Below are 15,831 nucleotides of genomic sequence, written 5' to 3'. Positions count from 1 at the left end.
TGAGATAATAGATCATACTTTCAGATAAATTACCTGTATCTTTTGACAGTTCCTGGTCCACAAGACGCAGAGCAATTTGTCCAAGACGTCCATGGTGACCAATTTCCATCTTTAGAGCAATTTAATGGTTCACAGTGTGTTTTTCCCGCTTCGCATGTGCTGAAAATCAATTAGTCAAATCATTTACTTTCATTTTATCATTTAAACAGACGACATACACCAGGGGACCTGTAGCAAGCCCTATATGAAATTTATAACCACAATCCTATTTCTACAACGCAGGATTGAATTATGTGATAATCCCTGCCGCACAACTACATCACTTACCAATTATAACAGTCATATATAATGTATTCTCCAGGTACTAGGTGCGTGGGTGGCGTTCCCGATGGTGTAGCTCCTCCTGGTCCTGATGGTGTAGCTCCTCCTGGTCCTGATGGTGTAGCTCCTCCCGGTCCTGATGGTGTAGCTCCTCCTGGTCCTGATGGTGTAGCACCTCCTGGTCCAGATGGTGTAGCTCCTCCCGGTCCTGATGGTGTAGCACCTCCCGGTCCTGATGGTGTAGCACCTCCCGGTCCTGATGGTGTAGCACCTCCCGGTCCTGATGGTGTAGCACCTCCCGGTCCTGATGGTGTAGCACCTCCCGGTCCTGATGGTGTAGCACCTCCTGGTCCTGATGGTGTAGCTCCTCCCGGTCCTGATGGTGTAGCACCTCCTGGTCCTGATGGTGTAGCTCCTCCCGGTCCTGATGGTGTAGCTCCTCCCGGTCCTGATGGTGTAGCTCCTCCCGGTCCTGATGGTGTAGCTCCTCCTGGTCCTGATGGGGTAGCACCTCCTGGTCCTGATGGTGTAGCACCTCCTGGTCCTGATGGTGTAGCTCCTCCTGGTCCAGATGGTGTAGCACCTCCTGGTCCTGATGGTGTAGCTCCTCCCGGTCCTGATGGTGTAGCTCCGCCTGGTCCTGATGGTGTAGCTCCTCCCGGTCCTGATGGTGTAGCTCCTCCCGGTCCTGATGGTGTAGCTCCTCCTGGTCCTGATGGTGTAGCACCTCCTGGTCCTGATGGTGTAGCTCCTCCTGGTCCAGATGGTGTAGCACCTCCTGGTCCTGATGGTGTAGCTCCTCCTGGTCCTGACGGTGTAGCTCCTCCTGGTCCTGATGGACTCAGTGTTGAAAGAAGAGTTGTTATTCTTTGTTTTGGTGTAGAGAAAATGCTCATATCAAACGGGCAAGGACATTCCGTCTCATTCACACAGATATTATTGTGTAAAAGCTTTCCAGGTGGGCATTTGCAACCAGGTTTACAAGCATCGGCTTGTACGCAACTGATCTCCTCTGATTTATGTTCGCATGTTAATGGACACTCATTGGAACAGTTAGTCATTACCTGACCAGGTGGACATGCTGGAAGGGAAAAACAAACCAACATTAGGTGTAACGAAGGTTAATACTTTGATGTACATATGAAAATGTGTTGCTTTGATTCTTACTTTCGTTACAAGCTGGTAGACCACAGGATTTCTCTTCAATTAATGATGAATCCTCGCAATCCTTTCCATTATATTCAGCTTTTTGAGTAATATTTCTTGTTCGGGTACTTAAACCATTTCCACATGTTTGTGTACAAGGCGCCCACTGACTCCATTTACCATGGGTGCAATTGCCTGCAAAATTTCAATTAGTATCTATAAAATTAAGGAACGCGTCATAGACATTTTTGAACACCTTGCGTGATAAAACAAGTTCGATAACGTACGCGGACATGGATCCTCGTTGCAGGTTTCACTCAATTCTTCAGAGGCACTGCACTGCTTTCCGGAGCTAAGACCCATATCTTTCTGACAAGTTCTGGTTTTTGTTCGTGTACCACCATTACAGTCGTTAGAACAGTTTGACCAACTTGACCAATCACCGCAAGCATGTGTACACGAAACGGTTCCATTTACTCCACAGGTACTGAAATATCAAACAAATACAGGTATAAGCATACCTACTTCATAACAGGTTTTACACCTTGTTCTCAGACATGACATAAGACCATATATATTATCATGTACCACCCTTAATAGTTCCGTACCATTTTTCACAACTATCTGGAGTTGGAATTTCCTCATAAGCTTCATACTGAATACCATCATGTATACAAGGGCAGACAGTGACACATGTACCGTTGCTATTCTCATAACTTCCAGCCGGGCAAGCACATCCAGGTTTACATCTAAGTATATAATCAGATTGATAGATTAGTAGTACCGTTTATGGAAGATAACAGAGTAAGTCATTTTTCTGGATCGCTATATTCACGATGAATACAAGAAATATTGAGTGAATAAGCCATCCAACTCAAGATTAAGTGTATACCTCTTTACTTATGCAAAATAGTTTAATAACTTACGTCTCGGTCAATAACTCTTTTTGTGCTTTTCTGAGATCACTGCAGGTACGTGGATGTGCATTGATACACGAATTCCATTCTTTCGTGTCCGAACAATCTGTAAATTATGCACACAGCGTATTTATATACTATGCAGGAATACTACACGTTTCCCCGATTACAGTTATATATTTATTTGCCTTCCCCGATACATTAGATAAAAAATAACATAATTACTTTTGTGACATTTATTCTCGTCATCACAACTTGTGCCGTTACCGCAATCGCAAACATCATCACATACCTTTAATATATACATATTTATATATACATATATATAATTTATATCATTTACATGTACTGCCGGATGATGCATTATGTAGACGCTATGATTGAGTACTGAAAGCGTAGATGTACGAAATTTATATGCATATATAACTGCAATTTTTTAGCTTATCAACCTTACCTTGGTTGGATCTATGCACATTCCATTTCCACAGACATACTGATTCTGAGGGCATTGCGTGGTAGTAGCTATAAACAAAAAGAGAATACGTGATAAATCATAAATGTGTATACATAGTAACAGCTGATGCAACGAAGGTTGGTCGTGGCTGCAGCTTGATATCTGTATTTATCGCTTGATAATAACAATCACTTGATACTTGCGGCAATATCGTGTACAAATTTTACACAATCAATTACAAGATTAATGGGAAATTAACTCGTGAACAACGAAATAATTTCTGATGGGTATATGGGCTGCAGAACGATAAGCGAACATATACATTTCCTTGGTATGGGTGCCAAGTTCGAAAGTTTCATCGAGTTTCTGCGAGTGTGATGGTAAAAGGGAGATTTTGAAGTCTTCATTTTTGTTTAATTGCTATTATTTCTACACGTGACAACTTTTAGGTAAGGTATATCGAGGATAATTAACAGTCTACCAGAACATCTGCAATTTAAATTATACAATATATTGATAACACCTGATAGATTTTGTAAATTCCATTGATTCGAGGCAATACTGAATCCCTCATTCAAAAACCTAGATATTATACAGTCTGCCCCCGATATACCGCCAACTGTGTATTCTATAGCATAACATACGGCTCGAAGATTGAGTAGAGAAACTACTACTTGTTCCAGTAGAAAAACTGCTCGTAGATCCAGTAGACATGCTTGGAGTGGTTGGTCCAGTAGAGAAACTACTAGTTGGTCCCGTAGAGTAACTGCTAGTTGGTCCAGTAGAGTAACTGCTCGTAGGTCCAGTGGAGAAACTGCTAGTTGGCCCGGTTGAATAACTGCTAGTTGGTCCAGTAGACACACTTGCAGATGTTGGCCCAGTAGAGAAACTACTAGTTGGTCCCGTAGAGTAACTGCTAGTTGGTCCAGTAGAGTAACTGCTCGTAGGTCCAGTGGAGAAACTGCTAGTTGGCCCGGTTGAATAACTGCTAGTTGGTCCAGTAGACACACTTGCAGATGTTGGCCCAGTAGAGTAACTACTAGTTGGTCCCGTAGAGTAACTGCTCGTAGGTCCAGTGGAGAAACTGCTAGTTGGCCCAGTTGAGTAACTGCTAGTTGGTCCAGTAGACACGCTTGCAGTTGTTGGCCCAGTAGAGAAACTACTAGTTGGTCCCGTGGAGTAACTGCTCGTAGGTCCAGTGGAGAAACTGCTAGTTGGCCCGGTTGAATAACTGCTAGTTGGTCCAGGAGACACACTACTTGTTGATCCTGTCGAGAAACTGCTAGTTGGCCCGGTAGAGAAACTGCTAGTTGGTCCGGTAGAGAAACTGCTCGTAGGTCCAGTAGAGAAACTGCTAGTTGGTCCAGTAGACATGCTTGCAGTTGTTGGCCCAGTAGAGAAACTACTAGTTGGTCCAGTAGAGTAACTGCTCGTAGGTCCAGTGGAGAAACTGCTAGTTGGCCCAGTTGAGTAACTGCTAGTTGGTCCAGTAGACACGCTTGGAGTTGTTGGCCTAGTAGAGAAACTACTAGTTGGTCCCGTGGAGTAACTGCTCGTAGGTCCAGTGGAGAAACTGCTAGTTGGCCCGGTTGAATAACTGCTAGTTGGTCCAGTAGACACACTACTTGTTGATCCTGTCGAGAAACTGCTAGTTGGCCCGGTAGAGAAACTGCTAGTTGGTCCGGTAGAGAAACTGCTCGTAGGTCCAGTAGAATAACTGCTCGTAGGCTCAGTAGAGAAACTACTAGTTTGCTCGGTAGAGAAACTGCTAGTTGGTCCAGTAGAGTAACTGCTCGTAGGTCCAGTAGAGTAACTGCTCGTAGGCTCAGTAGAGAAACTACTAGTTTGCTCGGTAGAGAAACTGCTAGTTGGTCCAGTAGAGTAACTGCTCGTAGGTCCAGTGGAGAAACTGCTAGTTGGCCCAGTTGAGTAACTGCTAGTTGGTCCAGTAGACACGCTTGCAGTTGTTGGCCCAGTAGAGAAACTACTAGTTGGTCCCGTGGAGTAACTGCTCGTAGGTCCAGTGGAGTAACTGCTAGTTGGCCCGGTTGAATAACTGCTAGTTGGTCCAGTAGACACACTACTTGTTGATCCTGTCGAGAAACTGCTAGTTGGCCCGGTAGAGAGACTGCTAGTTGGTCCGGTAGAGAAACTGCTCGTAGGTCCAGTAGAGAAACTGCTAGTTGGTCCAGTAGACATGCTTGCAGTTGTTGGCCCAGTAGAGAAACTACTAGTTGGTCCAGTAGAGTAACTGCTCGTAGGTCCAGTGGAGAAACTGCTAGTTGGCCCAGTTGAGTAACTGCTAGTTGGTCCAGTAGACACGCTTGCAGTTGTTGGCCCAGTAGAGAAACTACTAGTTGGTCCCGTGGAGTAACTGCTCGTAGGTCCAGTGGAGAAACTGCTAGTTGGCCCGGTTGAATAACTGCTAGTTGGTCCAGTAGACACACTACTTGTTGATCCTGTCGAGAAACTGCTAGTTGGCCCGGTAGAGAAACTGCTAGTTGGTCCGGTAGAGAAACTGCTCGTAGGTCCAGTAGAGAAACTGCTAGTTGGTCCAGTAGACATGCTTGCAGTTGTTGGCCCAGTAGAGAAACTACTTGTTGGTCCAGTAGAGTAACTGCTCGTAGGTCCAGTGGAGAAACTGCTAGTTGGCCCAGTTGAGTAACTGCTAGTTGGTCCAGTAGACACGCTTGCAGTTGTTGGCCCAGTAGAGAAACTGCTAGTTGGTCCCGTGGAGTAACTGCTCGTAGGTCCAGTGGAGAAACTGCTAGTTGGCCCAGTAGACACACTACTTGTTGATCCTGTCGAGAAACTGCTAGTTGGTCCGGTAGAGAAACTGCTCGTAGGTCCAGTAGAGTAACTGCTCGTAGGTCCAGTGGAGAAACTGCTAGTTGGCCCGGTTGAGTAACTGCTAGTTGGTCCAGTAGATACACTACTTGTTGATCCTGTCGAGAAACTGCTAGTTGGTCCGGTAGAGAAACTGCTAGTTGGTCCGGTTGAGTAACTGCTAGTTGGTCCAGTAGACACACTACTTGTTGATCCTGTCGAGAAACTGCTAGTTGGCCCGGTAGAGAAACTGCTAGTTGGTCCGGTAGAGAAACTGCTCGTAGGTCCAGTAGAGAAACTGCTAGTTGGTCCAGTAGACATGCTTGAAGTTGTTGGCCCAGTAGAGAAACTGCTAGTTGGTCCGGTAGAGAAACTGCTCGTAGGTCCTGTAGAGAAACTGCTAGTTGGTCCAGTAGACATGCTTGCAGTTGTTGGCCCGGTAGAGAAACTGCTCGTAGGTCCAGTGGAGAAACTGCTAGTTGGCCCGGTAGAGAAACTGCTAGTTGGTCCGGTGGAGACACTACTCATTGATCCAGTAGACATGCTTGGAGTTGTTGGCCCAGTAGAGATACTACTAGTTGGTCCAGTAGAGTAACTGCTCGTAGGTCCAGTGGAGAAACTGCTAGTTGGTCCAGTAGATACACTACTGGTTGATCCTGTCGAGAAACTGCTAGTTAGTCCGGTAGAGAAACTGCTCGTAGGTCCTGTAGAGAAACTGCTAGTTGGTCCAGTAGACATGCTTGCAGTTGTTGGCCCAGTAGAGAAACTACTAGTTGGTCCAGTAGACACACTACTTGTTGATCCTGTCGAGAAACTGCTAGTTGGTCCGGTAGAGAAACTGCTCGTAGGTCCAGTAGAGTAACTGCTAGTTGGCCCGGTAGAGAAACTGCTAGTTGGCCCGGTTGAGTAACTGCTAGTTGGTCCAGTAGACACACTACTTGTTGATCCTGTCGAGAAACTGCTAGTTGGTCCGGTAGAGAAACTGCTAGTTGGTCCGGTAGAGAAACTGCTCGTAGGTCCAGTAGAGTAACTGCTCGTAGGTCCAGTGGAGAAACTGCTAGTTGGCCCGGTTGAGTAACTGCTAGTTGGTCCAGTAGACACACTACTTGTTGACCCTGTCGAGAAACTGCTAGTTGGCCCGGTAGAGAAACTGCTAGTTGGTCCGGTAGAGAAACTGCTCGTAGGTCCAGTAGAGAAACTGCTAGTTGGTCCAGTAGACATGCTTGCAGTTGTTGGCCCAGTAGAGAAACTACTAGTTGGACCAGTAGAGTAACTGCTCGTAGGTCCAGTGGAGAAACTGCTAGTTGGCCCAGATGAGTAACTGCTAGTTGGTCCAGTAGACACGCTTGGAGTTGTTGGCCCAGTAGAGAAACTACTAGTTGGTCCCGTGGAGTAACTGCTCGTAGGTCCAGTGGAGAAACTGCTAGTTGGCCCGGTTGAATAACTGCTAGTTGGTCCAGTAGACACACTACTTGTTGATCCTGTCGAGAAACTGCTAGTTGGTCCGGTAGAGAAACTGCTCGTAGGTCCAGTAGAGTAACTGCTCGTAGGTCCAGTGGAGAAACTGCTAGTTGGCCCGGTTGAGTAACTGCTAGTTGGTCCAGTAGACACACTACTTGTTGATCCTGTAGAGGAACTACTAGTTGGTCCAGTAGACACACTACTTGTTGATCCTGTAGAGAAACTGCTAGTTGGTCCGGTAGAGAAACTGCTCGTAGGTCCAGTAGAGAAACTGCTAGTTGGTCCAGTAGACATGCTTGCAGTTGTTGGCCCAGTAGAGAAACTACTAGTTGGTCCCGTGGAGTAACTGCTCGTAGGTCCAGTGGAGAAACTGCTAGTTGGCCCGGTTGAATAACTGCTAGTTGGTCCAGTAGACACACTACTTGTTGATCCTGTCGAGAAACTGCTAGTTGGCCCGGTAGAGAAACTGCTAGTTGGTCCGGTAGAGAAACTGCTCGTAGGTCCAGTAGAGAAACTGCTAGTTGGTCCAGTAGACATGCTTGCAGTTGTTGGCCCAGTAGAGAAACTACTAGTTGGTCCAGTAGAGTAACTGCTCGTAGGTCCAGTGGAGAAACTGCTAGTTGGTCCAGTAGATACTCTACTGGTTGATCCTGTCGAGAAACTGCTAGTTATTCCGGTAGAGAAACTGCTCGTAGGTCCTGTAGAGAAACTGCTAGTTGGTCCAGTAGACATGCTTGCAGTTGTTGGCCCAGTAGAGAAACTACTAGTTGGTCCAGTAGACACACTACTTGTTGATCCTGTCGAGAAACTGCTAGTTGGTCCGGTAGAGAAACTGCTCGTAGGTCCAGTAGAGTAACTGCTAGTTGGCCCGGTAGAGAAACTGCTAGTTGGCCCGGTTGAGTAACTGCTAGTTGGTCCAGTAGACACACTACTTGTTGATCCTGTCGAGAAACTGCTAGTTGGTCCGGTAGAGAAACTGCTAGTTGGTCCGGTAGAGAAACTGCTCGTAGGTCCAGTAGAGTAACTGCTCGTAGGTCCAGTGGAGAAACTGCTAGTTGGCCCGGTTGAGTAACTGCTAGTTGGTCCAGTAGACACACTACTTGTTGACCCTGTCGAGAAACTGCTAGTTGGCCCGGTAGAGAAACTGCTAGTTGGTCCGGTAGAGAAACTGCTCGTAGGTCCAGTAGAGAAACTGCTAGTTGGTCCAGTAGACATGCTTGCAGTTGTTGGCCCAGTAGAGAAACTACTAGTTGGTCCAGTAGAGTAACTGCTCGTAGGTCCAGTGGAGAAACTGCTAGTTGGCCCAGTTGAGTAACTGCTAGTTGGTCCAGTAGACACGCTTGGAGTTGTTGGCCCAGTAGAGAAACTACTAGTTGGTCCCGTGGAGTAACTGCTCGTAGGTCCAGTGGAGAAACTGCTAGTTGGCCCGGTTGAATAACTGCTAGTTGGTCCAGTAGACACACTACTTGTTGATCCTGTCGAGAAACTGCTAGTTGGTCCGGTAGAGAAACTGCTCGTAGGTCCAGTAGAGTAACTGCTCGTAGGTCCAGTGGAGAAACTGCTAGTTGGCCCGGTTGAGTAACTGCTAGTTGGTCCAGTAGACACACTACTTGTTGATCCTGTAGAGGAACTACTAGTTGGTCCAGTAGACACACTACTTGTTGATCCTGTAGAGAAACTACTAGTTGGTCCAGTAGACACACTACTTGTTGATCCTGTGGAGAAACTGCTAGTTGGCCCGGTAGAGAAACTGCTAGTTGGTCCGGTAGAGAAACTGCTCGTAGGTCCAGTAGAGTAACTGCTCGTAGGCTCAGTAGAGAAACTACTAGTTGGTCCAGTAGAGTAACTGCTCGTAGGTCCAGTGGAGAAACTGCTAGTTGGCCCAGTTGAGTAACTGCTAGTTGGTCCAGTAGACACGCTTGCAGTTGTTGGCCCAGTAGAGAAACTACTAGTTGGTCCCGTGGAGTAACTGCTCGAAGGTCCAGTGGAGTAACTGCTAGTTGGCCCGGTTGAATAACTGCTAGTTGGTCCAGTAGACACACTACTTGTTGATCCTGTCGAGAAACTGCTAGTTGGCCCGGTAGAGAGACTGCTAGTTGGTCCGGTAGAGAAACTGCTCGTAGGTCCAGTAGAGAAACTGCTAGTTGGTCCAGTAGACATGCTTGCAGTTGTTGGCCCAGTAGAGAAACTACTAGTTGGTCCAGTAGAGTAACTGCTCGTAGGTCCAGTGGAGAAACTGCTAGTTGGCCCAGTTGAGTAACTGCTAGTTGGTCCAGTAGACATGCTTGCAGTTGTTGGCCCAGTAGAGAAACTACTAGTTGGTCCCGTGGAGTAACTGCTCGTAGGTCCAGTGGAGAAACTGCTAGTTGGCCCGGTTGAATAACTGCTAGTTGGTCCAGTAGACACACTACTTGTTGATCCTGTCGAGAAACTGCTAGTTGGCCCGGTAGAGAAACTGCTAGTTGGTCCGGTAGAGAAACTGCTCGTAGGTCCAGTAGAGAAACTGCTAGTTGGTCCAGTAGACATGCTTGCAGTTGTTGGCCCAGTAGAGAAACTACTAGTTGGTCCAGTAGAGTAACTGCTCGTAGGTCCAGTGGAGAAACTGCTAGTTGGCCCAGTTGAGTAACTGCTAGTTGGTCCAGTAGACACGCTTGGAGTTGTTGGCCCAGTAGAGAAACTACTAGTTGGTCCCGTGGAGTAACTGCTCGTAGGTCCAGTGGAGAAACTGCTAGTTGGCCCGGTTGAATAACTGCTAGTTGGTCCAGTAGACACACTACTTGTTGATCCTGTCGAGAAACTGCTAGTAAGCCCGGTAGAGAAACTGCTCGTAGGTCCAGTAGAGTAACTGCTCGTAGGTCCAGTGGTAGGTCCAGTGGAGAAACTGCTAGTTGGCCCGGTTGAGTATGTGCTAGTTGGTCCAGTAGACACACTACTTGTTGATCCTGTAGAGAAACTACTAGTTGGTCCAGTAGACACACTACTTGTTGATCCTGTAGAGAAACTACTAGTTGGTCCAGTAGACACACTACTTGTTGATCCTGTGGAGAAACTGCTAGTTGGCCCGGTAGAGAAACTGCTAGTTGGCTCTGTAGAGAAGCTACTCGTTGGTCCAGTAGAGACACTACTCATTGATCCAGTAGACATGCTTGCAGTTGTTGATCCTGTAGAGAAACTGCTTGTTGGTGCAGTAGAGAAACTGCTAGTTGGTCCTGTCGAGAAACTGCTTGTTGGTCTAGTTGAGTAACTGCTCGTTGGTGCAGTAGAGAAACTGCTTGTTTCTGAAGAATATGTGGCACTGATTGTTATCACATTTCAAACATAGTGAGTCTGGTTTACATTTCGTTAGAGACACTCGGTGTATAGTTTCAGGCCAATCCAGTAGAAACTAGTTCATTTAACATTCTTGATATCATTCATGTACGAGAAATATTATTGCATTTTTAAATCCCTAAGAGAGAGAGAGATGATGACGATGACGACGACGATGATGAGGATGACGGAATTTGTATTAATGTAGATTATACAAATACTAGTCTATAGAGGCGTTCGTGACATAAATTTATCGTTTTCTTCGGTTTGCGAGGAAAAAATCCAAGTGTGCTGAGCCCAGCTAGCTATGCATTAAACTATAGAACACCTTTTATATACTTAAATTATCAATACGATATGATAATGTATTAAAAGCACTTATGACGATGCATCGATTTGTCTATAATGCAATTATATTAGGTTTATACAGCATTATCAAGAATGGCGGTGTCGTATTTATGGATACCCACGGATCGTAATAGACCGTTTAGATGCGGAACTTTCTTTATAAACATTCTATATGAAAAAAAAATAAGTTTGACTTACAAAGATTCTTGGTGTTTTTCAATGTGATTAGTTTGGGAATTTATATCGTTTATATTTTGTGTGGAAATTTATATATTTTATTATTTAGCTTTTATAATAGACACTTGAAACACAGTAGAAAAAAAGATACGAATTATGGTAATAAAATCACATCAATAGAATGTTAGAAATCATAAAGATATTATGTTATGTCATTTGAATACATTGAAATAAAGTTTATAAAAGATTATAAAAAGTAATTTAAAAAAAAACATGCTCGCGGGATTTGGCTTGGATGAGAAACGAGGATATTTCTTTGCTATATCTAGTGTCCATCGTAGACGCTCTGATGACTTACAAGACAGGGCTTTCAGTAATGCATCTCATAACAAATAGTGTATTGAAAAATACGGCAAAAACAGTTTAATTCATATTATTCGAAATAAACACTCGAATATCTATGCAACTTCGTTGGAATATTGTGCGATGATGTTACTTGTATCAAAATAAATCTTTAACTTACGTGTGAAGCTTGTAGTTTCTATGGTTGACGTTGATGCCGATATGGTTGACGTCACAGTTGAGAATGCTTATGAAAATAAACATAAATTCGGTATTAATGTATCGCATATACCTGAACGCTACTGAATACATGTGAAAGAGACAAGACGTGGTTAGAGATAAGACGTGGTGTGTAAAAGATCCGTACAAATCCGATTATCAACACAAAAAAGCATGAAAATGTGCTAATTTATTAGAAATACAGTGCAAAATATGTTGATTATGATAACAAATGCATTCGCATCGTAACTTTAGTACATGTACAAAGAAAAGTTCCAAGGGTGCATCTAATGACATATCATTATTTTCATTTTACATAGTTTCATTTACAAATACGCAACAGCCGTTGCTTGAAATACACCTTAATGTCCAATATGTGGTCGTTACAAACCTGATGTTGTTTGTTCAAAACATGCAAATATAGATGTCTTAAATGTTTGTGACGGGGAATCAGCTCTTTTGGTTAAAGTTATTTTCACTTCCTTGCCAAAGATATTGTCGTTCAATATCAGTGGTTCGTTGGGGGGGAAATTGCCATTTTCAACTGAATTGATCACATCATCCTGAAAATGTTAATCCACCGAATGAAGTGCAATTTTGAGGTCGGTTTAAAATGAATGGTACAAGGTTACAAATGTAACTATCGTTTCGGTGCTAAGGTAAGGATAACCTAGGAAATACATATTTTTAGCCTTACTTCATTTAAAGGTTTTCCATCAACATCGACTGTATATGTGTCAGTTCCAGTGGTGTCAAGAATGATCTTTCCGATCTGTATAGGAATATTACTGATGGCAATTGTAACAGATGTAAATGGTAAGTTTGATTGTGCCCCAGATCCAGATGGGCGCACATCTTCTACAGAGTTATTACTACCAATCAAAACAATGTCGTCATTATCAATAAACGCTTCATTTTCCATTCCATTGACCTTAGTACATGGTGCTGAAAACACATATAATATAAACAGACCCGTACAATTAAAATACAACTTGATTACAGAAAAGGAAAAGAAGGAATACCTGGAACAGTAGATTGGGTTGATAAGGAAGATGTTGGTCCAGTAGAGAAACTGCTCGTAGGTCCTGTAGAGAAGCTGCTAGTTGGTCCAGTAGACATGCTTGCAGTTGTTGATCCTGTAGAGAAACTACTAGTTGGTCCAGTAGACACACTACTTGTTGATCCTGTAGAGAAACTGCTAGTTGGCCCGGTAGAGAAACTGCTCGTAGGTCCTGTAGAGAAACTGCTAGTTGGTCCAGTAGACATGCTTGCAGTTGTTGGCCCAGTAGAGAAACTACTAGTTGGTCCCGTAGACATGCTTGCAGTTGTTGGCCCAGTAGAGAAACTACTAGTTGGTCCAGTAGACACACTACTTGTTGATCCTGTCGAGAAACTGCTAGTTGGTCCGGTAGAGAAACTGCTCGTAGGTCCAGTAGAGTAACTGCTAGTTGGCCCGGTAGAGAAACTGCTAGTTGGCCCGGTTGAGTAACTGCTAGTTGGTCCAGTAGACACACTACTTGTTGATCCTGTCGAGAAACTGCTAGTTGGTCCGGTAGAGAAACTGCTAGTTGGTCCGGTAGAGAAACTGCTCGTAGGTCCAGTAGAGTAACTGCTCGTAGATCCAGTGGAGAAACTGCTAGTTGGCCCGGTTGAGTAACTGCTAGTTGGTCCAGTAGACACACTACTTGTTGATCCTGTCGAGAAACTGCTAGTTGGCCCGGTAGAGGAACTGCTAGTTGGTCCGGTAGAGAAACTGCTCGTAGGTCCAGTAGAGAAACTGCTAGTTGGTCCAGTAGACATGCTTGCAGTTGTTGGCCCAGTAGAGAAACTACTAGTTGGTCCAGTAGAGTAACTGCTCGTAGGTCCAGTGGAGAAACTGCTAGTTGGCCCAGTTGAGTAACTGCTAGTTGGTCCAGTAGACACGCTTGGAGTTGTTGGCCCAGTAGAGAAACTACTAGTTGGTCCCGTGGAGTAACTGCTCGTAGGTCCAGTAGAGTAACTGCTCGTAGGTCCAGTGGAGAAACTGCTAGTTGGCCCGGTTGAGTAACTGCTAGTTGGTCCAGTAGACACACTACTTGTTGATCCTGTAGAGGAACTACTAGTTGGTCCAGTAGATACACTACTAGTTGATCCTGTCGAGAAACTGCTAGTTGGTCCGGTAGAGAAACTGCTCGTAGGTCCTGTAGAGAAACTGCTAGTTGGTCCAGTAGACATGCTTGCAGTTGTTGGCCCACTAGAGAAACTGCTAGTTGGTTCAGTAGAGTAACTGCTCGTAGGTCCAGTGGAGAAACTGCTAGTTGGTCCAGTAGAGACACTACTAGTGGGTCCAGTAGAGTAACTGCTAGTTGGTCCGGTGGAGAAACTGCTCGAAGGTCCTGTAGAGAAACTGCTAGTTGGTCCAGTTGAGTAACTGCTCGTAGGCCCAGTAGAGAAACTACTAGTTGGCCCGGTAGAGAAACTGCTAGTTGGTCCAGTAGACATGCTTGGAGTTGTTGGTCCAGTTGAGAAACTACTTGTTGGTCCGGTAGAGACACTACTCATTGATCCAGTAGACATGCTTGCAGTTGTTGGTCCAGTAGAGAAACTGCTAGTTGGTCCCGTAGAGTAACTGCTCGTAGGACCAGTAGAGAAACTGCTAGTTGGTCCGGTAGAGAAACTGCTCGTAGGTCCTGTAGAGAAACTGCTAGTTGGTCCAGTAGACATGCTTGCAGTTGTTGGCCCACTAGAGAAACTGCTAGTTGGTCCAGTAGAGTAACTGCTCGTAGGTCCAGTGGAGAAACTGCTAGTTGGTCCAGTAGAGACACTACTAGTTGGTCCAGTAGAGTAACTGCTAGTTGGTCCGGTGGAGAAACTGCTCGAAGGTCCTGTAGAGAAACTGCTAGTTGGTCCAGTTGAGTAACTGCTCGTAGGCCCAGTAGAGAAACTACTAGTTGGCCCGGTAGAGAAACTGCTAGTTGGTCCAGTAGACATGCTTGGAGTTGTTGGTCCAGTTGAGAAACTACTTGTTGGTCCGGTAGAGACACTACTCATTGATCCAGTAGACATGCTTGCAGTTGTTGGTCCAGTAGAGAAACTGCTAGTTGGTCCCGTAGAGTAACTGCTCGTAGGACCAGTAGAGAAACTGCTAGTTGGTCCGGTAGAGAAACTGCTCGTAGGTCCTGTAGAGAAACTGCTAGTTGGTCCAGTAGACATGCTTGCAGTTGTTGGCCCAGTAGAGAAACTACTTGTTGGTCTGGTAGAGACACTACTAGTTGGTCCTGTAGAGAAACTGCTAGTTGGCACGGTAGAGAAACTGCTAGTTGGTCCAGTAGACATTCTTGGAGTTGTTGGTCCAGTTGAGAAACTACTTGTTGGTCCGGTAGAGACACTACTCATTGACCCAGTAGACATGCTTACAGTTGTTGGTCCAGTAGAGAAACTACTAGTTGGTCCCGTGGAGTAACTGCTCGTAGGTCCAGTGGAGAAACTGCTAGTAGGCCCGGTAGAGAAACTGCTAGTTGGTCCGGTGGAGACACTACTCATTGATCCAGTAGACATGCTTGGAGTTGTTGGCCCAGTAGAGATACTACTAGTTGGTCCAGTAGAGTAACTGCTCGTAGGTCCAGTGGAGAAACTGCTAGTTAGCCCGGTTGAGTAACTGCTAGTTGGTCCAGTAGACACACTACTTGTTGATCCTGTCGAGAAACTACTAGTTGGCCCGGTAGAGAAACTGCTAGTTGGTCCGGTAGAGAAACTGCTCGTAGGTCCAGTAGAGAAACTGCTAGTTGGTCCAGTGGAGAAACTGCTAGTTGGCCCGGTTGAGTAACTGCTAGTTGGTCCAGTAGACACACTACTTGTTGATCCTGTCGAGAAACTACTAGTTGATCCTGTCGAGAAACTGCTAGTTGGTCCGGTAGAGAAACTGCTCGTAGGTCCTGTAGAGAAACTGCTAGTTGGTCCAGTAGACATGCTTGCAGTTGTTGGCCCAGTAGAGAAACTACTTGTTGGTCTGGTAGAGACACTACTAGTTGGTCCAGTAGAGTAACTGCTAGTTGGTCCGGTAGAGAAACTGCTCGAAGGTCCTGTAGAGAAACTGCTAGTTGGTCCAGTTGAGTAACTGCTCGTAGGCCCAGTAGAGAAACTACTAGTTGGCCCGGTAGAGAAACTGCTAGTTGGTCCAGTAGACATGCTTGGAGTTGTTGGTCCAGTTGAGAAACTACTTGTTGGTCCGGTAGAGACACTACTCATTGATCCAGTAGACATGCTTGCAGTTGTTGGTCCAGTAGAGAAACTGCTAGTTGGTCCCGTAGAGTAACTGCTCGTAGGACCAGT

The 15,831-nt window shown here is 45.3% G+C and overlaps 1 protein-coding gene across 1 annotated transcript in view; it reads right to left on the bottom strand.

The window, feature by feature from the left end:
* LOC141915339 (uncharacterized) overlaps nucleotides 1-15,831 on the bottom strand; it is a 47,241-nt gene that overhangs the window by 5,099 nt on the left and 26,311 nt on the right. Inside the window, exons 10-18 of the mRNA XM_074806834.1 lie at nucleotides 11,483-11,548; nucleotides 2,839-2,906; nucleotides 2,610-2,676; nucleotides 2,394-2,490; nucleotides 2,076-2,216; nucleotides 1,755-1,954; nucleotides 1,489-1,662; nucleotides 328-1,402; nucleotides 34-159 (exon numbers count right to left, since the gene is read on the bottom strand). Of these exons, the coding sequence (XP_074662935.1) occupies nucleotides 34-159; nucleotides 328-1,402; nucleotides 1,489-1,662; nucleotides 1,755-1,954; nucleotides 2,076-2,216; nucleotides 2,394-2,490; nucleotides 2,610-2,676; nucleotides 2,839-2,906; nucleotides 11,483-11,548 (2,014 nt within the window). The remainder of the gene's footprint in view (nucleotides 1-33; nucleotides 160-327; nucleotides 1,403-1,488; nucleotides 1,663-1,754; nucleotides 1,955-2,075; nucleotides 2,217-2,393; nucleotides 2,491-2,609; nucleotides 2,677-2,838; nucleotides 2,907-11,482; nucleotides 11,549-15,831) is intronic.

This window comes from Tubulanus polymorphus, chromosome 1 (assembly GCF_964204645.1).
Source record: "Tubulanus polymorphus chromosome 1, tnTubPoly1.2, whole genome shotgun sequence".
In the NCBI taxonomy this organism is placed as follows: domain Eukaryota; kingdom Metazoa; phylum Nemertea; class Palaeonemertea; order Tubulaniformes; family Tubulanidae; genus Tubulanus; species Tubulanus polymorphus.
This window is presented reverse-complemented; position numbering and strand designations above follow the sequence as displayed.